We start from the raw sequence: 21,947 nt of genomic DNA, 5'->3' as shown, positions 1-21,947 counted from the left end.
CGTTGCCTTTACTGCTGATAGAGCTGGAAACCCACTTTGCTTCCATATCTCCGACCCACATCAGCTAATGAAGTTATGATGTTGAGCCAAAAGACCCTTGTACGTTGCTGTCAGCGACTGTTCTCTCGACTCCACATTTTCGGAGAGAAATTGAAGCGTCAGAATCATCTGTCAATTCATTCAGACGTTGAGCACGCTCTAAAATATATTGAAACACAGAAAATCCAATCCAAGTTCTTTGAGAGAGCAACAGCAATGCCACAGGAACAGTCCGAGGAGGTAGGAAAGGCACTTCAGACCTGCGTATCCCACCTTGACTCCTGCCTCAAGTTTGGTGAGCTAATAGGCACTTCGCAATGGACCTCTGATGACGACTGGGATCTATCAATTGCCTGGAGCTCGTTTATGGACAATTTCAACATTGCCAGCCACCTGCTCAACTTGGCCGAGCTGGATCTCCATCTGCTCCCTGGGCTGCAACCCCAAGCAGTAAGTGCTTGCAAGTATCTATTTGAGTAGACGGCCTTGTTAATACATGTCATCCAGAGCCCTAACCCCCGCCTTGTGACCCTTGGCCTCATCCGTAGAGAGTCGACTCCTAGCGCAACCTCATCAAGAGCAGAAACAATAGAATACTGGGAGGACTTACGAGGCAGACAAGAGCAGGATCGCCTGGCAGGCCGTCGACAAGGTACGATGGGGATGACACCCACGGGAACGGATCAACATCCAATTTCACCACCAAGGCCCTCATCCATTAAGCCGCCGGATCCATCCCAGGCGAAAATTGGCGAAATACTTACCGCATGTTGCCCAATCTTCCCTTTCAATATGCTTGATTTTCTGATAGAAACCATAGCCAGACAGCATTCCCTCCAACTTACCTCCACCATACCAACCACCGAAGTCCCCCATCCGCATCCTGGATGACAAGGGCCACCACGGCGACCCCCAACTGCACGTGGTCCACCGCGTCGCTTCTGAGTCTGCACTTGACATCTCGGCACCTAGCGATACAAAAATACGCTTGTACGGGTCGAACAACAACTTTAACTACTACGCCACAGCTCCGCAACTTCTCCCGGACCTGCGTCCGACGCCTTCCATGATGATGCACTGGCAGCCGCCGGGAGCTCCCCCCCGATTCTTCACACCTCCGCTCCCGCCGCAGAGACCACTGGCATACAAGCCCAGCTGCACGTCGCTACGCGAGACAGCGGCGCTACATCTGCTACGGCAGGGGGCGCCGGACCTTATACTGCACGCATTCAAGCCTGGGGTTACGTGCGAGCATGGCGTGGTGCATTTTAAGCAGCATCCTTACTGCGGGTGGGATAATTGTTGTAGCCGAAGAGGGTGTGGTAGGTAAATGTAGTGATCGATTTTCGTTTCAGTAGGATTTAGTTATTGCAATAAAGGGGTCTATTAATAGGTTGAGGAGGGTTATTTACGTTCACTAGACCGACAATAAATGTACAGTATCTCTCTCCGCCGATCCTGCTGACCAAGGATTCCCACATCTGTGACGTGTTCAACATATTATTTCCATAATATAACCGCTCAAGCCCCATTCGCCTCATACTCCTTAGGTGCGGGGATGACTCCATGTCGGAGCTTATTATCGATGAAGGGACTGCCAGGGTTGATTCGATTTCCGTGAGCAATACTATGCCGACCCGTATTACAGGCGGGGGATCTGGATGCGGCCAATGGAAACCCGCATGTTTGCTCGGCAAATAAAGCCCATGCGGTAATGAGCCACGGTTTCTGTCCTTATAAAGGTAATTTAAGATTAGTGTCAAACGCTATCAATTTCAGGTACGCCACATGACGCATGTCGATCATTCGAGCCCACCACCCTGTTGCTTGAATTCGTGGTTTCGAATCCGAGATCCCCTCAAATTTGTCAGTCACATTCTGCTTGCATGTAATCTCTAAGTAACAAAACAGCAAATAGTACTACAAACTTATTCCGACTACGCTTACCGTGAGAGGTGTAATCCAAACGTCTTCAGAAATCTGCTATCATATGTCTTCACTTATTGGACTTCACAGATAACAGCTATCTTTATTTGAAATATACATGGCATATGACGGATCTTATCTACTATAAATTTCATGACATGTTACACCATACAGAGCAAGTCCCATGAGATAAATTATGCATCTAGATTGTTCGAATATTGAACGTGATTCTAGAGCAGAAGGATGATGTGGTTTTGCCATGATCCCCTTCCCTTTCTGGGCTGGCTGCTCTTTGCTCAGTTACCAACTCTGCACACCACAACCAAATGTTCAGGCGCGGGAAGGGAGGTCAGAGATTTCAAAGTCAGATACCAAACTTTATGTAATAGGATCTATTTGTCAGGATAGGGAACCTAATAACTAGATAAGAAATTAATCATAAAATAGAGAAGATTTATGTCAAACCCTAGGATCGCTTCCCTGTCCCAGTTAGCTTAGTCCTGTTAGTATATGTACTGTTGAACTGTGTCAAGAAGATATTTAACTGATAATTATCTGAGAGATAACTTGGTTATAAATAAGAGAAGAGAAGTAAGGCTAAATAGTATTATACAGCTATTTATGAATGAGTACAGGTAAGTATTCTGTGACTAAGCTTTTGGTTATATAATTATTCAGAGATAATTATATTAAGTATAAAGAACAGAACTAGTTAAATATGTAAAAAAAAGTATTCTTATATATCATTTCCTCTCTATATTATATCATATGCTATCAGGTCTGTTATATACCAGTATAGTAGTTATGCACTATAATCTAGTAGGAAAATCTCCACAACAGGATAATAGTCAAATGATACCTCATAAGTATAAAGATTATAGTATTATTCAACAGTGGTTATTGAAGGGACCGTCGCACTTACCACACACGACGAAGCCAGTGAGCCCCTTACCGAGTATTTCACCGACTCTGGCAACAAACAACAGGTCAGAGTCAAATAGGGTTCAGAGGCTCTCTACATCAAACACCGTTCACAACGAATTGCTCAACACCTCATTTCTAAAGATACCACTGTCGCTAGCCAACAGAGCATCGAGAACAACGATACTACCGTCACACTACTCGCCCCTGCTGCAAAGGCAAAGGAACATTAGAGCGTCCAGGTCAAAGATACTGAAACCAACTCGCCTGATCACGGAAAATCATGAAGGACGCCAAGCGCCGAGGACAACGATACTACCGTCACAGAACTACCCGCTGCCGCTGCAAAGGCAGAGAAAGAGCAGAGCATCCAGGTTGAATATACTGATACTGATACTACGCCAAGCATGGTTAACACGGTAGCGCGCCTCCTGAGCTTTATCGAGACTATAGATGCACGCTTATCTGCACTCAATGAATGATTAGACCGCGTTGAACAACACGATTAACTGTTTCACAAGGTCCTGCTACATTCTTGCTACATTCTACTTCTGACTTCTTCTGTCCGCTGAGGGGGAAGTTGTTGGTGCTGGCACCAACACAGGCGAACCTTGCCCGTTGTTACGGCGGCGTCCCTGAGCGTGGTGGCTGTTGTGACTGGCGTGTCAATTAAGGAGAGGGGGGTTCCCTGGGAAGGCCATCAAGGGAGTTTCAGCGCCTCCTGGGTCACGTTGATGAGCCTGTCTCCCCGGATCAGTATCTACTAGGAGTCCAGCTATTGGGTGAGGTATATCGGTGGGACCTGTCTTCGGGAAGAAATTGACTGGTGATAGCTACTGGATTGTAGATGGAACACACGAAATGACCCTAGGCTAGACCCAGATCATAGCTATTCAGGCGATATCCACATTATAACCCGTGTGCCCGATCCAGAAAAGCTTGCAAAAAAGCCCAAAGGCACGTACGGTAGCTAAGGACGAGGAATAGAGACATCTAAGCGATCAGTAATTGCTCATGCTCGGGGGCAAATCCTCGTCCCGAGTCCCCCAGTCACTCTCCGTAGGACCTAGCTCAAGCTCGAGGGTCCCTCCATTAAGGAAAAAGTCATGGCTGATCCAATTCTTCGTCCATGCTTGGCCATCCCGCTTGGCGCTCTGGATATAGATCGACTGATACGTAGGGTCGAAGTTGACATTTCGTATCGTGGCGACCTTTCCAGTCTGCTTATTTTGTATGCTGATCTCCTCAAAGAATGGCGGGCTAATGAGGTACACGTCTTGACCATGGACTGGGAACAGACCCATCATGCTAAGGACTGCGAACGCGCCCATGGCCCCCCCATCGTCGTTGCCGGGAATACCAGAGACAGATGTGTTGAACTGGGAGGGGATATAGTAGTGGGCGCGCTGAGTTGACAGCGCGGGCCGTCCGGAGTAATGGAATTGGAATACGGTGAGGAAGGCCTGCTCGTCACCAACGTAAAGTAGACCAGAGTCATGCAGATAAGAAAGGCGGGATGTGAAGGTCTGCGGTCCGCCTAATCGTGTGACCAATGCAGCCATGTCTTGTGGTACAAAGCTTCGTAATTTAGTCAATAGTCGAGCGGAGAGAGGGAAAAGTGTATGAAACTCACAATGAATAGAGCCAAGAACTTCCCTCATAAGTCTCGTGCCCATCCGCACTCAAGTAACAAGATGTGAAATTCAATAAGGGACTGCAGAAGATGGGATCTTGATATCCCCAAGTCCCGTTGGGATATCGAGGCTGCAGGAAACCTGTGAAGTTAGTGTCCTTCCCTTGCAGGTAAGATTTTTGATCATCCTTGAACATGTTCTGCCAGTTGTTGGCACGCAGCATGTACGTTTCGTAGTCACTCTGGTGACCCAGACGCTGGGCCATTTGTGCAATACAAAAGTCATCGTACGCATATTCGACAGTCCTGGAGATACTGCGTGTATGCAGCCCAACACCATATGGATCGAAATCGTCGGTCGGAATATAGTTGAGTGTTTTCCAGCTAGTTAGTCCACCGCGACCCTCGACATTCCAGTTCGCGGGCTCAACCTCCGCATCTTTCACAACAGCTTCATACGCAGTAGCCCAGTCAATATCGCTGACATTCTTCAAGAGAGCTTCAGCGAGAAGAACATCCGCATTTGACCCTCCCTGCGTATATCCCTTACATAATGACATTCGGCAGTCTGGTAGGTAGCCTTCGTGGCGGTAGATGTCCACCAGGCTTCTCATCATTCGAGATTGAGACAGCGGATCGGCTAGCGTCAGAAGCTGATGAACGCCGCGGAAGGAGTCCCAAATACTATAATGCCGTAAGTAAGATGCGGAAAACTCCAAGAGGTCCACTCACCAGTAATAGCTGTCATAATACGGCTCGTCACTCTGCCAGAGTGGGTTTTCTCCTGTATAGTCCTGCGGGCTTATCATTGTACGATACATGCCGCTCCAAAATACTTGCTGTATATCAGATGAGACATTTCCCGGGTTAACACTGAAGACATTCAATTTGTCCCTCCATGCGTCCTCTGCCGCGTTCACTGTTCCAGCGAAGTCAAAATTCGGCTGCTCCGTTTCAGCGTTGGAGCAGGCCTGTTCTTCGCTGATGAAGCTCACACCTACTCTTGCCATTAGTGCTTGATCATCTGTTGACATATTGAATCGGGCAAATGTGCCAGCAGAGAGGGTCGCGGCGGTGTTGCTCCCGTCAGATGTGAGTGATACGGTTGTCTGTCCTTGACCGGCGCGATTGTTGGACCACACACCCGTGTCTCGAACGATACCTCCCTTGAAATCTACGCAAAAGTGGAGATCGTAAGTTCCGATACCAAAGCTGGGGCTGAAGGTACCATTTCCTGTCAAGCGACCCGTGGATGGATTTACTGATGCTGTTCCATTCGTGCGCGACTGTGGAAGATCCATGAGATCAACGAGGACCACAGGACTGAGCGACTCGGTCGCGTTTTCGAAGGTGAATCGATACAAAGCCGAATGATTCGTGACCGTCATCTCTGCAAATACACCACTTTGAAGCGTAATACTAAAGTAACCAGGGCGCACTTTTGGCGAGCCTTTCGTCCAAGGTATCGCCCGATCGGCCTGTTGCCATGTACACTTGTCGAGTGCATCATTTGGACATCCCGGGTGCACAAAAATGGGGAAATTGCCCAAAGACGGTGACTGAAAGACAACAGTCAGCGTGAAACAGCATACCATTGAGCGAGATGACTCACGCCACCGGTTCCATCGTCATGCATGTGGGAAAAGCCCGAGACGTATGTCGTGTCATAGGCGAAACCGGCTTGGTTTTCGCCAATTGTATCTGCTACCGCTTTTGCCATTCCTAAGAACTGTCAGAGGGCATGGGGGCTATCCGCTACGTTGGAAATTCTGACCAAAGGGCAGAGTTGCCCCTGCAAATGAGTGACCTGTAGAGTGAAATTAGCTTGGTGACTTGATAATCTCAAGGAAATATCCTTACCTCCATTGGAGGTACCTATCAGAGGATTAACGTAGTCTAGTACATCAAAGCTCGAGTTACTGCTCTCTTGCCCAGCCACAAAACCGCAAGCTAGGAAGATTGCTGGTAGTGCTTTGTGTGTCTTTGATGATAAGAACATTCTGGCAGGACCGGAGCTTCAATTTTGACCATGCAAATGCTGCACCATCGGAAACAACCGGCCATGAAGCCTGGTATTTAACGACAGGAGCGTCGCGTGTAGTGACATTCCATTGTAACCCAAATTCCCCGCGACTTGAGGTCAAGAAAGCCCACCCCTCTCTTGTGCGCAGCGTGACTGTATGAGGGGTAGAAGAAAGGAAATTATCATTACTGCCGAGGCCAATCATAGCATCACGTTTCGTTAGACACCCCCCGAATATTGGCAGAATTGCTTTAGCTGCAGAGATTGACACGGTCTGATTCCTGATCGGGAACAGTAGCCAGCTACTGCGTGTAACGCTCCATCGGAGCAGCGTGTCGGCCAGTCCCTGCAAGGGATGAAATGATCCGAGAGCCGAGATGCGGAGAGCCGACGATCCCCTGTCATAATGGCCCATCCGCAGTGAGGAGTATTCTAATTATTGCCTGAACCGGTACGCGCTGTCTCATTAGAATTGTAGCAGAAGGAAAATCCCATATATATGGGATCTGTTGCCTGACACTGACCTCTCAACCTTTCATATCGTTCAACAAGACTTTATGCGGAGAGCCCTAGCCGGAATTTCCACGCCGATGACGTGTGTATGTAGGCCATCTAGGGATGGAAGGAGGATCAAGTCGCGTTCATTGCACCTTGGGCAAAGGCATTGTTTTTACCTGATTGGAAATATTTGTAGTAGAAACATTGGATTTCAGAGGGATGGTTGGAGTGAGCTGGATACATCTCAATTTCCTCAAATAAGTCTGAAAGGTATCTAGTGAGTGAAATTGCAGGAGAACGCAATCTAAATGTAGCTTTCGCGTCACATGCCCGCATTCTGGAGCCAAAAACGCGTTGAAAGTCTGCCATGCATCATGCGATAATCATTATGATGACATTACATACAGCCTCTAGAAAGCGAGAACAAGCGAGTGCATTAGAGTCCTTACTCGTCCAAGAGAATGTGGACGGTCGCTCTTTTGAGGATTCTCTGAATCTCAAGCACACTTCAGGCTGACCCAGTGCCAGTAGCCATGAATCGAGAGCAGATTTCTAGTGCCAGCGAAGGCCGGTGGCTATCTCAAAGGGATGCCTTTGCCACAGAGAATGTGGAATGGGAAGAGGTAAGCTGCTTGCAATTTGCCCCCAAGAGCTACTGACATAATAATAAGAAGCTAATTTCAAAGCCAGTTTTATCGCAATAACAGAAGCCAAGTTCCTCATCTGACTGGCTCAGTACAGAAAAATCGTCAAACAATGCGCGAGGCAAAAACGCGTGCACAACAACATGGAACGCCAATAAATGAAGGACTTAAAGTTGATAACTTAAGTACAGACTCTTCGTCGAGATTGAGATTGAGAATATACAAGCCACTGTCGCCTGAAGCAAATGGGGCCGTCATGATCTAGTATGTATTTGGTGAAATCTTATGCTTCGGAACGGTCTAATAGTGTTGTATCGGACGTGAAGCTTCCATGGAGGGGGCTGGGCCTTGGGAGATCTGGAAGGAGAAGACAATATCTGTCGGGTTCTTTGTGTGCAAGTCATGCTGAATGTGGTCAGCGTTGACTATCGCCTGTGAGTGACCCATTGGTTTCAGAGGCTTCGCTAACCATTGAACGATGGGATCATGCAGTGCACCAGAGAATCCGCATCCAGCAGCTATTCAAGATGCGATCACAGCACTTCGTTGGGTATATTATCATTCTCTCAGTCACACAGTGCTAGATATAGCTAATAGCATCCCTCTTAATAGGTATGCCAAAACAATCTGACCCATGGACTCGATAAGAGTAAGATTTACGTTGGGGGGACTAGTGCTGGGGCAAACTTGGTATGAAACTTATATGGTTTCTGGTAAAAGACTGGATGATGCCCCTACTAATAGAATGGAACACTTTCTGACCTAGGCTGCTGTACTGTCCCAACTATCCCCGACTTTGGGAGTCGATATCCGGGGTCAGCTCCTTCGGTCTCCAGTCTTATGCTCTAGTGAGCTGCATTACCAGAGAATGGGACTGAAAAGTATGGAACAATTCGTTGATACACCAATCCTCAATCAGCGCTCAATGAAGCAATTCATTGAGTGGTATCTGCCTTATGACCGGGCAGATCCTACGGTATCTCCACTATTGTCCCGGAACCTTGGTAGATGTCCGCCATCTTTCATCATGATATGTGGCCGTGACCCGCTCCGCGACGAGGCCCTAGCTTATGCGGACAAACTTGAAGAAAGGGGGTATATCACCTCTTTTAAAATGTGCGCTTTCAATTACGACTGACTACATGTCTAGCATACCAGTGCGGGTTGCTGTCTACCCGGGAATGCCCCACGCATTCTGGATATTCCCCGAACTGACCACGACGAAGACTGCTACACAGGACATGATACATGGTGCCAGATGGCTCATATCGGAGATTTGCAGTACATAATCAGAAAGCCACTGAGTGTTCCATAATTTCCGTAGTTCAAAATCTCAATCACAATGATCTTCCCCCATCTACCGGCAATTCGACCCCCGTGATGAACGAAGCCTCATCACTTGCCAGAAAGGTAGTGGCATTAGCAACGTCTTCCGGAGTGGCAAATCGTCCCAAAGGGATGCTAGACAGAAGTTTGCTCCTAGCCTCGGGTGTGTCCTGACTCCCAAGGATTACGGGCATCCTGGTCATGTTTAGCACACATACAAGGTAGTAAGGGCGTCTGTCAACAGGGCGGATAATCAAAATCGATACTTACATTCCAGTTTCGCCTACAACGGGACACACAGTATTGAGACGAATGTTATCCTTCGCAAATTCTGCAGCCAGACTCTTGGTCGCCTGCGCTCATTCTATCGTAAGAATCTTCCCACACGTACAAGTGATAAGATAGGAACAGACATACCGCACTCACACCCCCTTTCGTAGCGGAGTACCAAGCGTACTTCGGCCGAGGGCGAATAGAGCTCATACTTGAGATATTCACAAAAACACCCCCACCCTGGGCTTGAAAGTAGGGAGCAATAGCCTTGGCTGAGTGATAAATACTCTTGACATTGACTTTGTACATGCGGTCCAGCATGTCCTCGGATGTTTCGAGAGATGGCTATAAGGGTCAGGCTATCAGTAAACTTCAAATATATATATATATATATAAAAAAGAACATAATCCAGTATGAATAAATGAATAACAAGAGAAGGATACCTGAACTTCATGAACAATCCCAGCATTATTGACCACGATGTCAATCTTCTCAAACTTCTCAAGTGCCACTTCACGCACCATCTTCCAATCAGATTCACTCGATACATCTCCTTGAAGGAAGATAGCGCGTCCTGGTGGCTCATTATTCTGCACTCGTAGTCCTTCTAGCTGATTTATATCAACAATGATCACATTCGCTCCCTCGAGAATGAATTTGTGCACGATTCCTTCCCCGAATCCTGAACCTCCTCCGGTCACAATAGCGTTTTTGTTTTGCAATCTGCCCTGTCCCATTTTACTGTCAGTAGTGTGCAGTAGTCAGTCGTCGATGACAGGAGGATAATGCACTGTTATGTTTCTGGTGGCTTTCCCCGCCCGCCTGCTTGTTTTGGGCATTGACAGACGCGGGGACAGCAGCTGTGCCCCGTGATCAAGGTTATTGTCTCTACTAAAGCGGCACTGCATTAGTTGACTTGTTATGTGTACTCCTTTCTGTTTCCTGGCATCGAACAATCATGAACTTTCGGAGACCTTTTCTGTAGGCCTTTCTGGGGTGTGTGTCCGGGTTACCTGATAGATGGTTCTCGTATAGCTAACAATATACTTGGAGTTCACAAAGATTTGTAGTTGTTTCTGCTTATGGTAACACGGCAACCTGAAGCTTTGTGGCTAGAAGAACGAGAGAGTCCTAAAGAACATTGCAGTTGCACTAATCAAATTGACGATCAAAGCAATGTGGAACAATCCACTCGACAATATTAGAAGCTGGTATGACCACTTTCGGTCGGTTGTCATTGTTCTTCGGGTGCTTAATGGGTTCTAGACCCGATCCAGGCAGCGTGACAACGGTTTGCGCGTGATCATCCATCGTACCCCAATCCCACCAGTCCAGTGTTTCCCCTGTGAATTGGTATCGAAGCTGCTGACCAGGTCGGGCGTCTTCAGGCTCACAATCTCCATCCGCATCGATAGACCAGGAGTGTGACCAGGATTCCCCTGGGAAAAGAGTCGCGAACCGACCTTCTTCATTCTCTGCCACGTTGAGCTGTCTGTCGGGATTATCCCAAAAGACATGTAGTGACTGATGGATTATGCATGTCTTCCATTTCGGTTCACTCTCTGGACTAGACTGATCTGGACAGACACGGCGATAGACGCTGAAGGATCCAAGTGGGCTGAACGCCCACGTGTGGAATGTGATGGGGTCGGATGATGGGCCGTGGTAGGTGACCTTGATAGACATATTCAAACGCTCAGAATGAGGCCCTGTTGGGCTGCAGCTAAGCTGAAGACTCAGGACTGGTGCGCCGGGACTGTTCAATTATTAGCTCACCAGCCTCTTCTCTATCGGTGTTGTAGGGCTTACACTCTTTCGCTTGGATCAATTGGCGGTGGCGTCGGAGGTGAGGGAATATGAGGGCGTCGCCCTTCTTGCACAGTAAAGGTGAAATGTGCACCACCCGGAACCAAGATTGGGGGCCATTTTGGTTCAGTCCCCATCTTCTGCTGCGGCGTACCCCAATCCCTGTATGGAATCTCTTTGCCCGTCCAGAGAATGGTATAAGTGCGCCCCGGTTCTAGGAGCTTGATCCAGGTATCAGGTACCCCCGTTCGCACATTTATTGTACTGCGATCCCAATTCTTTTTGGCTTCTTCAACATAGAACGATGACGGTTCATTGGGGAATTGATGAACACTTGGTAATGATGGTAATGATGGTGAATATCTCGAGTATTTCTCAAAGCCGATCCTCTCGACTTTGCTGCTTTCTGGACTATGAGACAATAAAACAAATTCTTCCTTACTGGGATCTATGAAAGGCGACCATCGCAGCCAGAAGCTTTGATTGTTTAAGACTCTGCGCAAAGCGATTGTGAACGATTGGGTTGGTTTATCCTCTGTCCAAAATGTCGGGCTGCTCTCTACTAGCTCCAGGGCCAACGGTGGGGTATCGGGCCTAGGTAGAATATCTCTTAGCGGATTCTTTCAAGATAGTCGTGTTGAACTTACTGCCGATGGTCTTCTTTCCATCTGATGTACGTATCCATTTGGAAACAGTCAGGGAAATTGGTTGCCGGGAGTGGGGGTAACGAAAGTCAAGAACGTATAGGGTGGAGATCAAGGGTCTTATAAAGCAATTTACTAAGTACTAACTCTTGACTTCGGGAATTGGCTAATTCAAATAAGTCATAGTAAGAGGCGGGTCACTTGCTAGTTTACTCCCAGCTCACTTCCTCCATTTACCACTAACTGATTACCCACCAACCAGGTGACTCAGTATCATGGATGTATTTATCATGCATTAGTGTAATCAGGTAACAAAGGGAAAGTTCTGAATGTGATTTGAAGACGCCATATGATAGGTTTGTAGACACTGTCAGTTCTGATTTACTGAATAGTTTCCTGATCATGTCTCCCCTAGGGCTCTACGGCTTGTACTCTGGCCATTCGAGAATATATGCATTGGGATCGAAAGAACACGCCAAACTGAGAATATGGCATGAGTTATTGACGTCTATCAGAACTGATTATCTTTCGATGGTTCTTCTCCCTTGTTCAGGTAAACATTGGAGAGACTCTCTCAAAACCACTCAACATGTAACAACTACTACCAGCACACGGACACCATAGATAGTCTAAATAAGTAACTCTACTTTCCCAATTGAATGTTCTCCTACCGCATCTAGTAGAGATTCTTCCTTCTGTTTTATTAGTTTATTTGTAGGGATATCCGCCTTCGCGATCTTCACCTCATCTTTATTCAAAATGCACCTTCTCTCGCTCCAACTCTCTCCTTACAATAACCGTCGTCGCTACAACGACCCAAGCACAAGCCAGCCCGCTCAGCATTCAATAAATCTCCAACGCCAGTAGCCAGACCTTCGCTCTCTTCAATCAGGCCCCCGATCACAAGCAGCCGCCAGATCACAAGCAGCTCCGTCAAGGTCATTCTTATCGCCATGGTTCGTTTCACAACAACTAGTCATGTCATAGAGTGACCGAGTTAGCCGCTGATCGGGGAGGCTGTGGGGCGGGGTGGATGATTGTCAGGGTCTTCTTTGGTTGTCTTTATACCTTAGTCTATACTAGAGTAATATGTACAGCCTATTATGGCAATTTAGTTTCGGAGTTAACAATTATACACTAGTAGCCAGGCAGCTCGAGTTAACTCTCACCAAGGGGCGTAGAAAAGAGGGGGAAATTATCATCAAAGGAGGAAGGTCTATCTAAGCTTGTTCCTCTACCACATCCCCCGTTCCTTGTAGAAGCGGAGCCGTTTCTCCCCCTCTTACGATCACTCCCTTACCACCCACTCTCCTTCTCCCTACCAGCCCCAAGACAGCCAAACCCCCCTGGACTAAAGCAAACATCGCCGTACCTCCGGCCGGCCAACCTACCCATACATACCAAATAATGGATCGGAACGGCGTTAGGACATCGACTCCATCCGGGAGTTTCACTCGGAACACCCACGACACAGTTAACATGGCCAATACTACCCCTTGGAGAGCGCAGTCCCGCACTCTCACCACACCGAGATTCAACGATAGCGAGCGGAATTGGACGGCCTGAGGAATAATCGAGCAGATGCTGAGAAGTGTGAATATGGTATTGAGGTAAAAGAGATGGAACCCCATAAATATGGCCACCCCCAAATCGAGTTCACGTTCACCCGGTTCGTGGAAAATGGAGGGGAAGAGAGCGTCGGTGAAAAGTGGGACGATGGAGATCAGGCTGAACGCCGTGTACAGGACGGCGACTAGCATGCGTACCTGACTGGCGTAGGGGGAGCGAGGAGGGGGATAGGTGAGACATAGAATGAAGCTTGGGCCATTTTCAGTTAGTCTTTATCAGGCGACGGTGTTCGGTTCGGTTTGGCGGAGCGCGGACTGTGGAAAGGAGAGGCTAGTAGCAGTAATCTTACAAGAGCAAGAGCAGCACTCAATCAATACCTAGCTGCAACAAATTCAGCCAATCTCCCACTGTTCTCGGATCATGGACGAAAAAGGCTGGCGCATCGGCGCCGGCGATGGTCAAGTTGACAACTGCCGAGAAACCGACGGTAAACCGTTCGGTGGCACTAAGGAGATTCAAGAATATGTAGATGAGGGAGAGGCCGGTGCTCGTCTTTTGAACCCAAATGCGCAAGAGCTGGGGTAAGAACACCGCGATCTCCAGGACGAGGAGGAATCTGTTTGGACACTCAGCAGGGTTGCATTTACCCGCGGGGTCTGATACTTACACGCGAAGCCAGTTAGGGCAGGAAAGAGTCATTTTCTGGTGTTCTCTCCACCTTTCCTTCCATGGGCGAAATCAGTGGATAGCTTTGGGGATGGGAAGCTCATGGGAGATTTTGGAACATTTGAACAGAGGATACCGTGAGTCATTAAGAAAGACCGCTGGGGAAGAAAGGGGGACATGTCGGAATTTGGGACAGGGAGGGGAAGTGTGTCTGGTCTCTACTATTAGGGCGAGTAGGGAGCCCGTCAATGCACCGCTAGGGCCCGCCACAGTAGCATGTAACCAGCCATGCCTCCTGTCAGTGGGGCGAGAGCCGCCACTCCATGCATGTACCAATCCTTAGTAACAAACCGACTAACATTTGGGTAAGCAAACACTAGGATAACATGAAATTGCATGGTGCATTTGTACTCTTCCCCCAAAGCGCCTTCTTGGCCTTCGTTCTGGAATCTGGCCTCAATTTGCGGCAGGTAGTACCCGCGGTGATTTTTGTCAGGCCACTGTCCCGTTTTCGATGGTCTATAGTAGTCCTCTGGAAAACAAGTTATATAGTCCTTCCACCACGAGTAGGGCTCTTTGGATTACATTAAGCATATGCCCCGTGATGGATGGCATAGAATATTACCATTCATGTTTAATACCTACAAGATGGTCGCGCGCGTGTGACAGAAAAGAATATCATGATATACACATCCTTAGTGGATGACTGTGACAACTGCAAATACGGCATCGCAATTACAGACTGAGTTCTTGCCCAATGAGGTAGCCCAGGACCGCCCCTTCTTCACTACCCTGCTGGCTAGCAATGAGTGTAGTATACATTACCAGAATAGTAATGTCGGGGAACTAGCGACTAACTGAAGGAAAGTGAAGGCGCTAGTAATGGTACCCTTTTGAAAAGAGAGATTGAGAAGGAACAGACCTTAAAGATGCGTGTTAGGTAGGAGGGTCAGACATCTTTTGAGCCAGTGCGACTAAGTAAGACACAGCGATTGTGTATTGGTTTTTATCCGACTAATCTTCCGCATTGTCCTGAAAGAAGTGTCACGGATGCTGGCAAATGTTGGGACGTTTCGGCTACAGCCGGCCAGAAGTACCGGCTCGGATAGCGGTGCCGACATTTCTCCGAGCGAACCCCAGGCCCGATCCCGGTGTGCCAAGCTCGGCGACGACGAAAGCTCCCTCGTTCAACCATTTGGAACTAGATATCTCAATTGTACATTGCATTCTACATAAGTGTATGAACTGCGAGGTCTGTTTGAGCTACTCCTCTCATTAGAATGAGTAGTATCGTCCGCTTTGCCCCCCAGACCAGCCTTGACTCCTTGTTTGACGCCACAGCAAGCGTACACCATGCCGGGAGTTCCATCAAACAAGGCATGTGAGCGATGTAAGAAGCGCCATCTGAAGGTTAGGATCGCATGTTACAATTTACTTGCTGTGTCAATCTGACCATCTCAGTGTGATGAGACACGCCCCAGCTGCCAGCGTTGCACCAATGCTGGAGTTGAATGCCCGGGATATGTACAAACTCGCAAGTTTATCGATCAGGGTGCTTCTGTTCGGCGTAGATATGCGCCATATCAACAGGATAACCCCCGATGGGATCCTTCACATAGTCCCAATAAAGTGAGTACATGCATCAGGGTATAGCTACCCGTTCTTTCGTCCGCCCGTAATCCTCGGTAGTCAACTGCTGCTTACACCTATTAGGTGACGCGAGAAAGTCCGTCAAATATTGGAGGAGCTGCAATCAGAAGCAATGCTGTTAATGATCCAATACACACGCGTGTAGCTGCAACAGCTGTATTTGATCAGCCAGCCGACGCTAGTCAAGTCTTTTTCGGTTCACCTATAGCCGAATCAAGACGTCAAAATCAATTGCAAGCGGAAAATCAGCATACCCCAAACGCCAGCGCTCGTGCTGCTGCAGCGGGTGAACAGATGACTTATCATGAAGAGCATGCAACAGCTGATGATCAATCACCAGCTCATGACAACCAATCCGTCCAAAGTGATAAAGAGGATTTTCATGAGGTGGTTTCAGAGTTAATGACAGACTCTGAGCACGAGATATCCTTTCTTATACGCCATTACTCCCAACATATCGCTCCATGGTTCGTAACGCCCAAAACGCCCAACACTGTAATCAGTATGCGTTCTAACATAATAATGGTCTTAGGCTGGACCTCTCCGATAGTAGAAGGTTCTTTACAACATACGTTCCCATACGAGCGATAGATTATCCTTACGTGAGGTACTCGATCGGCGCCTTAGCAGCAATACATCTGGGCCAGATGAAGGGCGCGACATGTCCGGAAAACGTTGGCATGTTTACTAGCCCAGCAGCCATGGAGACGTACCCCAACGCGCCAGAAGTTGACTGGTATCTCAAGGCCGCAAACTACTACTATATGTCAATTGCGCGCATGAACTCAAGCATGCCAGAATCCTTTGCGACTCTGTCCAGTTCTGCTGTCCTGGAAGGCCCCGTCGAAATTGTGAAAACCTGGCTGCACCGCCATGCAGAGACTACTCCTCCCTCCGCAAGAGACGACACATTTTGGAGAAAAACAGAGGCCTTGCTAGCCACAGCAACCATGCTCACCACGTATAAACTCATAATCAAACCCGGAGAGGAATGGAATCTGTAATTATCCCCCATCCCTTAGCCTACACCACCACAGCCTATATCTAACCTACATACAAACACAGATACCTCACCGGCGTCAACTCCCTATTCGAATCCCTCCTCCACCTCAACAGCAACTCCTCCGACCCCATAAAATTCACCCACGGCATCAACGCCTCATTCTGGAACTTTGCTCGACAAGACTACCTAGCCTCCTACTTTAACCGTCTCCCCACCTACCTCGACCCAACCAACCTCCCGCTCTGGCGCGCAGCCGGCCTCACCTTCACCGAAGCCGGCGAAATTGACCCCTCAAGCAGCACCTCCTTCTCCACCTCGGAAGACTTCGCCTCCAACAGCCTCACCTACCTCCTATCCAAGTTGACCAACTTCCTCGCCCACCTCCGAACATCCCAACTAGACCAGCTCATCACCCAACCATCACCACCTCCAACCAGAAAAACCCCAACCACACCCCCAACCTCCACCTCCACCTCTACAACCTGGCTCAACCTCTCCGTCTCCTTCCAATCCTGGGTCGACCGTATGCCCGAAACATTCCGCCCATGTCTGCGACTGCACACTCCCCGCCCAGAAGTCTACTACTCCCTCCCATCCTGCGCATCGACCATGCAACAATACCACTTCGGCCGGCTAGCACTATGTCTGAATCGTCCCGCGGACGTGATTACAAGTCCCACGACCGCATTCGACCGACTCCAGGGGTACAGGGAGGTCACGAAAGAGGTCGATTACAGATGTAAGGAGATTGTGGGGATAGCGGCGGCGAGGCCCCAGAGCTGCGCGCGGATTTATATGCCTGCTTTGCTGTTCGCTGCGGGACAGTGTTTAGAGAAGCAGGAGGAGCGGCAGGTTGTTGAGGAGTTGTTGTGTGGGATTGGGGCGGATTTGGGATGGGAGACGGATTCGGAGATTCAGAGGTTGAAGGGGTTGTGGGAGGAGCGGTAGATTCTTATATTTCTTTTTCTTTCGTCTGGTTGTGAGGGATGGATGTTTGGGGTTGGGTTTATGTATTTGTAGTAGGTTGGGTGGGTAGTGTTGATGTGTTTGGGTTGTATTCTCTGATTTGTGAATTCTATATACGTTTGAGTGCCAACACGGCAGTTAGGAACAGCCGAAGCTGAATCACTAGTAACTTTGAAGATGATGTAAAGTATATGATTGGATGCAGCCAGTTATACAATAGTATTGTGATGGTTGTACCATCCAACAGAAGAAAACCAGAAATACCGACAGAAAAACCTGCCTGACCCTATCTATTCCCTGTTCCTAGCCATGCATAACCACGCACGTAGTACTTTATACAAAGTCAATGACCACTCAAGAGACCAAACCTAGAATCCATCCATTGACGTAGTCCCTTCCAGCCATCAAACCCCACAGCGGCATATTCCCGCCAACTCGAACGGCAATGAAAGTGGAGAAAGGAACGAAATCCGGGGAAGTGGGTCTTACCCCCAGCACAGACATCTCCGTGACAGAACAGGCGGACGCTATAAGAACCAATGAAGGACCCATGCTCAGAAGATCGGCTACAGCAGCTAGTATCATTCTGGGCGTTCCTTTCGGAAACCCCCGCTCTGGGTTCGTATCGCTTGTCTGGGGTTCCTTGGGTCGGCTATGGGGGGTGTTGGGGTCCGGGGGTATTCCGCGTTGGGCGGGAAGGGTCTGAGTGTTGGCGTAGGTGGTATTGCAGGGGGGGTTTTGGTAAATAAAGGGGTGATGGCTGTGAGGTTTTGGGGAGTTGTAGGGCTTTCTCAGAGCTCGCTCATCTGAAGTTTAAGAATCTATGGTGCTGGAATCGAATATGGAGATGAATTATGATGAAGCGGTAAGTGGTTTCTTCGATCATAGGTTGAGATGCGAAATACTAACAAGGATGGTGCGTAGGCTCTCCATCAGTATGTTAGATCTCTTCAGGACTGATCGCCGCTAATGGTCACTAGGATTGAGCGGGAGCTCAATACTGAGATCTATCCCGGGACCGAAATCATGGCAGATGTTGGGTCGCATCACTTCGTGAAAGCGTCGTCGCGATCAGATCGTGTTCTCGTTCCTCAGCCATCGCAGAGCCCGCATGATCCTTTGGTAAGTGGCGTTTCAGTCGGAGCAATATGAGATCTTTAATGCTAATCGAATGTCTCAGAACTGGAGCAAGACGTGGAAGATAACCGTTATCTGCTTGTCCACTGCGGTTTCCTTCAGTCAGGGTCTAGGACCTTTGGCCCTGGCACCAATGTTTCCTCAGTTGATGGAGGCTTTCGACACGGACTATGCCGCCGTGGTCAAATTTACTGGCGTGTGTATTCTGGTGTTGGGGTTCAGTAACTTCTTCTGGTAAGCCCTATACCATCTTCACAAACGTCGAAGCTGCTGACGACAGTAAGGATTCCCCTACAGAGCGCATATGGTCGGAGACCCGTCTTGATATTCTCCACTCTCATCTGTTTAGCCAGTAATATCTGGAGGGCTATGGCAACATCCTATGGTAGTTATATGGGGGCCTGTGTCCTGAATGGATTCGGGGCTGGTCCTGCCGAGGTTGGTGTCCCAAAGCCGAAGCATGGGTGAGTCTGACAGACAGCGGTAGACATCTCAACCGGAGATCATTGCAGACACCATATTTCTGCACGAAAGAGGTTCCTTCAACACACTCTACTTCACGTTCTATTTCGGCTCGCTCATGGTAAGATACGAAGTAAGCTGTCAAGCTCCCTGGCTGACTAGTCGTATAGGTCGGACCTATAATTGCCGGTCCAATGGCCCAGCATGTTGGCTGGCGTAGCTTTTTCTGGTTTAACGTCGCACTACTGGGGCTGGTTCTCATTCTTGTCGTTTTCCTCTTTCCAGAGACCAAATGGCACCGAGTCCACCCCGGTGAACACACTCACACACAGGAGGTGTTGAACTCCTCCGATACCGGATCAGAACCAGAGAAACCCGCCGCTGCGGCACATCAGGAGAATGCTTCGATAGAAATAGGCGATACAGATCCATGGCTTGGCAGAGGTTATCCATCGAAGCAGCAGTTCAAACTCTGGCAGCTAGAAGGCCACAATCTAAAGAATCTGCTGATCAGCTTCTGGGTTCCGTGGAAGCTTCTCTGCTTCCCCATCGTTGAGTTTGCTGCCTTCAATGTTTCCTGGTCGGCCAGTGTCTTTCTGACCCTAAACCTCACCCAGAGCGAGGCTTTCTCTAAGCCTCCATACAACTTCTCCAGCCAGACCATCGGCTTCTTCAATTTTGCGATCTGGATCGGGGCATTCATTGGACTGGCAACCAATGGACCTCTTTCGGACTGGATTTCCATGAAAGCCACAAAAAGAAATCGGGGCATTCGAGAGCCAGAAATGAGATTGCCCGCGATAATACCATATGTGATCGTATCCATAATTGGAAATTTCGTGGTGGCATTTGGATATCAATATCAATGGGACTGGAGGGTGGGTTTCCATGTTCATCCGTGGTCGAGAGGCCTGCGCGCTAATGAGAACTGCCCACCAGGCTATTGTTATAATAGGGTACACAGCGGCTGGTATCCAGGTTGCTGCCATCCCAGCTATCACTAGCACCTACGCAGTGGACAGCTACAAGCCGGTTGCTGGCTCGATATTCGTCTCGATCACAGTCAACAAAAACGTGTGGGGTTATGGTTTTAGTGAGTTCATTACACCGTGGGTAGAAAAGAGCGGCTTCGTGAAACCGATAATGTTGAACATGTCCCTCGCAGTCTTGTGGTGTCTTTTCGCGATTCCCTTTTATTTTTATGGAAAGCGTTTAAGGAAGTGGACAGCAAAGTCGTCAGTGCACAAGATGTGAATTTGGAGTCAGGTTTATTTTTCTTGTTTAGAGGTCCAGAAGCAACAGGCCTGCTGTTGGCTGGTCATCTCAAGTAGCATTATCTGTACAGTAAACACTAACGCATCATTCGTCATCTTCATCCGGGTCGTACAGATCGAGATCCAATGTAGCCTTAGGTTTTGGCATTGGTGCGGCTCCCATCCCAGATCCGCTTGTTGCCGCAGATCCAGCATGCGCTGCAGCTTTTGCGGCCTCATCTGCATGACGCGCTTCTTCGCCGACGTCGACCTGCGGCATCGCATCAGCGATCCCTACACCCTCAGCCTCGCGTATTAAGCGTTCAACTTCCTTCTCTGGTTCAAAGCCTGGGCGACCCTCGGCAGCAGCGAGTTGTATTTGCGCCATCAGTCCCAGCCGAATGCGATCTTCCATTGGATACGGTAGCATATAAGCCTGGCGAGTCATCTTTGCCGATTCGTCAAGCCAATTAGTCGCGTCTTTGGTCACAGATGCGACCGGTTCCGCAGTCTCAGTATCCTGGTTGCCATTTGTGCCCGTCATTTCTGTATCCGGTCCCTTCTCTTGAATTCTCTCGCGCGATTTGGCCTCTGCAGTCGCTGCAGCATCGGAAGCCGCTTGGTGGTTGTATTTGCTGATCCGCCGCGCGAAGTCGAGAAGTAGCTTGTAGTCCACCTCCTTAATTCCCCGTAACCCAGTAGATCTTGGCTTTTCACCCTGCATGTTTTCATCCGAGTCATAGTCCAAGTAATCGTCCTCCGAGTCCAGGTCGCTATCAGACTCGTCTCCACAGGTCGTTGTGATTTCCTTCTCATAGGCCATCACCTCACGTACAATGCTTTTGACTTTTTCTTCCAGTTCCTGGGCTTCTTCACGGAGCCGTAAAATCTTGGCATAGTTCTGCTGGTGTTGTCGGAGGGTCTCGACGGCGGAGGTCAACGAGTCGTCTGCGTCCAATAAACCGATCGCGGCGGCGGGGGCGCCTGCAGCTGTTGGTGATGTTGTCAGACTATTTATAAGCACGTTTAGTTTGTTCTCCAGGTTGGAGAGGGTGCCTTGGAACTCGACGTTCATTTTGGTCCGTTTAGGCTGTCGCGAAAACGTTGCGATGGGCAAGGATCAAGCTAGGACCTGCAAATAGTTTGAGGTATATCGCACCCAATTGGTAGAGCAAAAGTGGTAAACAGATAAGAGCACTAAGGGATTACTAAAACCCAAGATTCGAACCACAACTGGGGTACCTCTTGCAATGCGATTGAGGAGAAGCTCTGTAGTTTTCGGTTTGTTGTCGGAAAACAATGAGATCGCCGAAAGATCCACGTGATCGTAGCTATCTAGCACGTGACTGTGGGGTTCCTGCCGGTTCTTTCCGCCATCGCAGGCTGTCATTCGGTCAATTCCCCAGGAGGAACTAGTTAATGTATCCAATGTTAATGTCAGATCTGTTGAACTACACCCAATTGCAGTAGTTAATGCTCTTATAACCTCTAACCTCAATATAATGGC

At 48.7% G+C, this 21,947-nt stretch overlaps 9 protein-coding genes across 9 annotated transcripts; 4 read left to right on the top strand and 5 right to left on the bottom strand.

Moving 5' to 3' along the window:
* Positions 1 to 255: 255 nt before the first annotated feature.
* On the top strand, positions 256 to 1,311 carry BO85DRAFT_485208 (uncharacterized protein; the record flags this gene model as incomplete). Its single annotated transcript, XM_025663313.1, has 4 exons — positions 256 to 489; positions 547 to 691; positions 864 to 1,029; positions 1,068 to 1,311. 4 exons carry the CDS (start codon positions 256 to 258, stop codon positions 1,309 to 1,311), a joined length of 789 nt encoding a protein of 262 aa, XP_025519401.1.
* Positions 1,312 to 3,695: 2,384 nt separating this feature from the next.
* BO85DRAFT_415019 (glycoside hydrolase family 92 protein) lies at positions 3,696 to 6,600 on the bottom strand. Its single transcript, XM_025657669.1, has 6 exons — positions 6,380 to 6,600; positions 6,294 to 6,326; positions 6,132 to 6,241; positions 5,252 to 6,078; positions 4,520 to 5,203; positions 3,696 to 4,464 (listed from the first exon to the last, which is right to left on the bottom strand). The coding sequence occupies exons 1-6, from the start codon at positions 6,516 to 6,518 to the stop codon at positions 3,888 to 3,890; spliced, it is 2,370 nt and encodes a 789-aa protein (XP_025519400.1). The 5' UTR covers positions 6,519 to 6,600; the 3' UTR covers positions 3,696 to 3,887.
* Positions 6,601 to 7,573: 973 nt separating this feature from the next.
* On the top strand, positions 7,574 to 8,973 carry BO85DRAFT_435742 (alpha/beta hydrolase; the record flags this gene model as incomplete). The annotated part of the gene is made up of 7 exons (XM_025658542.1): positions 7,574 to 7,663; positions 7,731 to 7,948; positions 8,011 to 8,118; positions 8,177 to 8,234; positions 8,297 to 8,374; positions 8,451 to 8,800; positions 8,835 to 8,973. 7 exons carry the CDS (start codon positions 7,574 to 7,576, stop codon positions 8,971 to 8,973), a joined length of 1,041 nt encoding a protein of 346 aa, XP_025519399.1.
* BO85DRAFT_197105 (3-ketoacyl-reductase) lies at positions 8,922 to 10,099 on the bottom strand. Its single transcript, XM_025654485.1, has 4 exons — positions 9,728 to 10,099; positions 9,428 to 9,628; positions 9,281 to 9,363; positions 8,922 to 9,205 (listed from the first exon to the last, which is right to left on the bottom strand). The coding sequence occupies exons 1-4, from the start codon at positions 10,019 to 10,021 to the stop codon at positions 9,022 to 9,024; spliced, it is 762 nt and encodes a 253-aa protein (XP_025519398.1). The 5' UTR covers positions 10,022 to 10,099; the 3' UTR covers positions 8,922 to 9,021.
* A 254-nt stretch (positions 10,100 to 10,353) lies between these two features.
* Positions 10,354 to 12,030, bottom strand: BO85DRAFT_466677 (uncharacterized protein; the record flags this gene model as incomplete). Its single annotated transcript, XM_025662138.1, has 3 exons — positions 10,354 to 11,040; positions 11,094 to 11,684; positions 11,990 to 12,030. 3 exons carry the CDS (start codon positions 12,028 to 12,030, stop codon positions 10,437 to 10,439), a joined length of 1,236 nt encoding a protein of 411 aa, XP_025519397.1. The 3' UTR covers positions 10,354 to 10,436.
* A 1,000-nt stretch (positions 12,031 to 13,030) lies between these two features.
* BO85DRAFT_435740 (uncharacterized protein) lies at positions 13,031 to 14,002 on the bottom strand (the record flags this gene model as incomplete). Its single annotated transcript, XM_025658541.1, has 5 exons — positions 13,031 to 13,052; positions 13,136 to 13,462; positions 13,501 to 13,552; positions 13,681 to 13,919; positions 13,971 to 14,002. 5 exons carry the CDS (start codon positions 14,000 to 14,002, stop codon positions 13,031 to 13,033), a joined length of 672 nt encoding a protein of 223 aa, XP_025519396.1.
* Positions 14,003 to 15,173: 1,171 nt separating this feature from the next.
* Positions 15,174 to 17,712, top strand: BO85DRAFT_466676 (Zn(II)2Cys6 transcription factor domain-containing protein). The gene is made up of 5 exons (XM_025662137.1): positions 15,174 to 15,379; positions 15,431 to 15,598; positions 15,683 to 16,086; positions 16,152 to 16,619; positions 16,685 to 17,712. The coding sequence occupies exons 1-5, from the start codon at positions 15,323 to 15,325 to the stop codon at positions 17,568 to 17,570; spliced, it is 1,983 nt and encodes a 660-aa protein (XP_025519395.1). The 5' UTR covers positions 15,174 to 15,322; the 3' UTR covers positions 17,571 to 17,712.
* Positions 17,713 to 18,429: 717 nt separating this feature from the next.
* BO85DRAFT_485203 (putative MFS transporter) lies at positions 18,430 to 20,441 on the top strand (the record flags this gene model as incomplete). Its single annotated transcript, XM_025663312.1, has 8 exons — positions 18,430 to 18,453; positions 18,513 to 18,523; positions 18,569 to 18,710; positions 18,769 to 18,959; positions 19,010 to 19,163; positions 19,213 to 19,308; positions 19,358 to 20,065; positions 20,127 to 20,441. 8 exons carry the CDS (start codon positions 18,430 to 18,432, stop codon positions 20,439 to 20,441), a joined length of 1,641 nt encoding a protein of 546 aa, XP_025519394.1.
* BO85DRAFT_446619 (uncharacterized protein) lies at positions 20,398 to 21,715 on the bottom strand. The gene has a single exon (XM_025659547.1). It carries the CDS (start codon positions 21,513 to 21,515, stop codon positions 20,547 to 20,549), a length of 969 nt encoding a protein of 322 aa, XP_025519393.1. The 5' UTR covers positions 21,516 to 21,715; the 3' UTR covers positions 20,398 to 20,546.
* Positions 21,716 to 21,947: the final 232 nt, after the last annotated feature.

This window comes from Aspergillus piperis (genome assembly GCF_003184755.1).
Source record: "Aspergillus piperis CBS 112811 unplaced genomic scaffold BO85scaffold_3, whole genome shotgun sequence".
Classification (NCBI taxonomy): domain Eukaryota; kingdom Fungi; phylum Ascomycota; class Eurotiomycetes; order Eurotiales; family Aspergillaceae; genus Aspergillus; species Aspergillus piperis.
Note: the sequence above shows the minus strand (reverse complement) of the source record. Positions and strands in the feature narration are given on the sequence as shown.

Coding starts and splice junctions, on each gene's coding strand:
- BO85DRAFT_446619 (XM_025659547.1), bottom strand. CDS start 21,515: ATGAACGTCGAGTTCCAAGGCACCCTCTCCAACCTGGAGAACAAACTA.
- BO85DRAFT_415019 (XM_025657669.1), bottom strand. CDS start 6,518: ATGTTCTTATCATCAAAGACACACAAAGCACTACCAGCAATCTTCCTA. Junction 6,242..6,293: donor AGGGGCAACTCTGCCCTTTG/GTCAGAATTTCC, acceptor GACAGTTCTTAG/GAATGGCAAAAGCGGTAGCA. Junction 6,079..6,131: donor ATGACGATGGAACCGGTGGC/GTGAGTCATCTC, acceptor GTTGTCTTTCAG/TCACCGTCTTTGGGCAATTT.
- BO85DRAFT_466676 (XM_025662137.1), top strand. CDS start 15,323: ATGCCGGGAGTTCCATCAAACAAGGCATGTGAGCGATGTAAGAAGCGC. Junction 15,380..15,430: donor GTAAGAAGCGCCATCTGAAG/GTTAGGATCGCA, acceptor TGACCATCTCAG/TGTGATGAGACACGCCCCAG. Junction 16,087..16,151: donor TCCCAACATATCGCTCCATG/GTTCGTAACGCC, acceptor TAATGGTCTTAG/GCTGGACCTCTCCGATAGTA.
- BO85DRAFT_197105 (XM_025654485.1), bottom strand. CDS start 10,021: ATGGGACAGGGCAGATTGCAAAACAAAAACGCTATTGTGACCGGAGGA. Junction 9,364..9,427: donor CGAAAGGGGGTGTGAGTGCG/GTATGTCTGTTC, acceptor GAATGAGCGCAG/GCGACCAAGAGTCTGGCTGC. Junction 9,206..9,280: donor GTTGTAGGCGAAACTGGAAT/GTAAGTATCGAT, acceptor AAACATGACCAG/GATGCCCGTAATCCTTGGGA.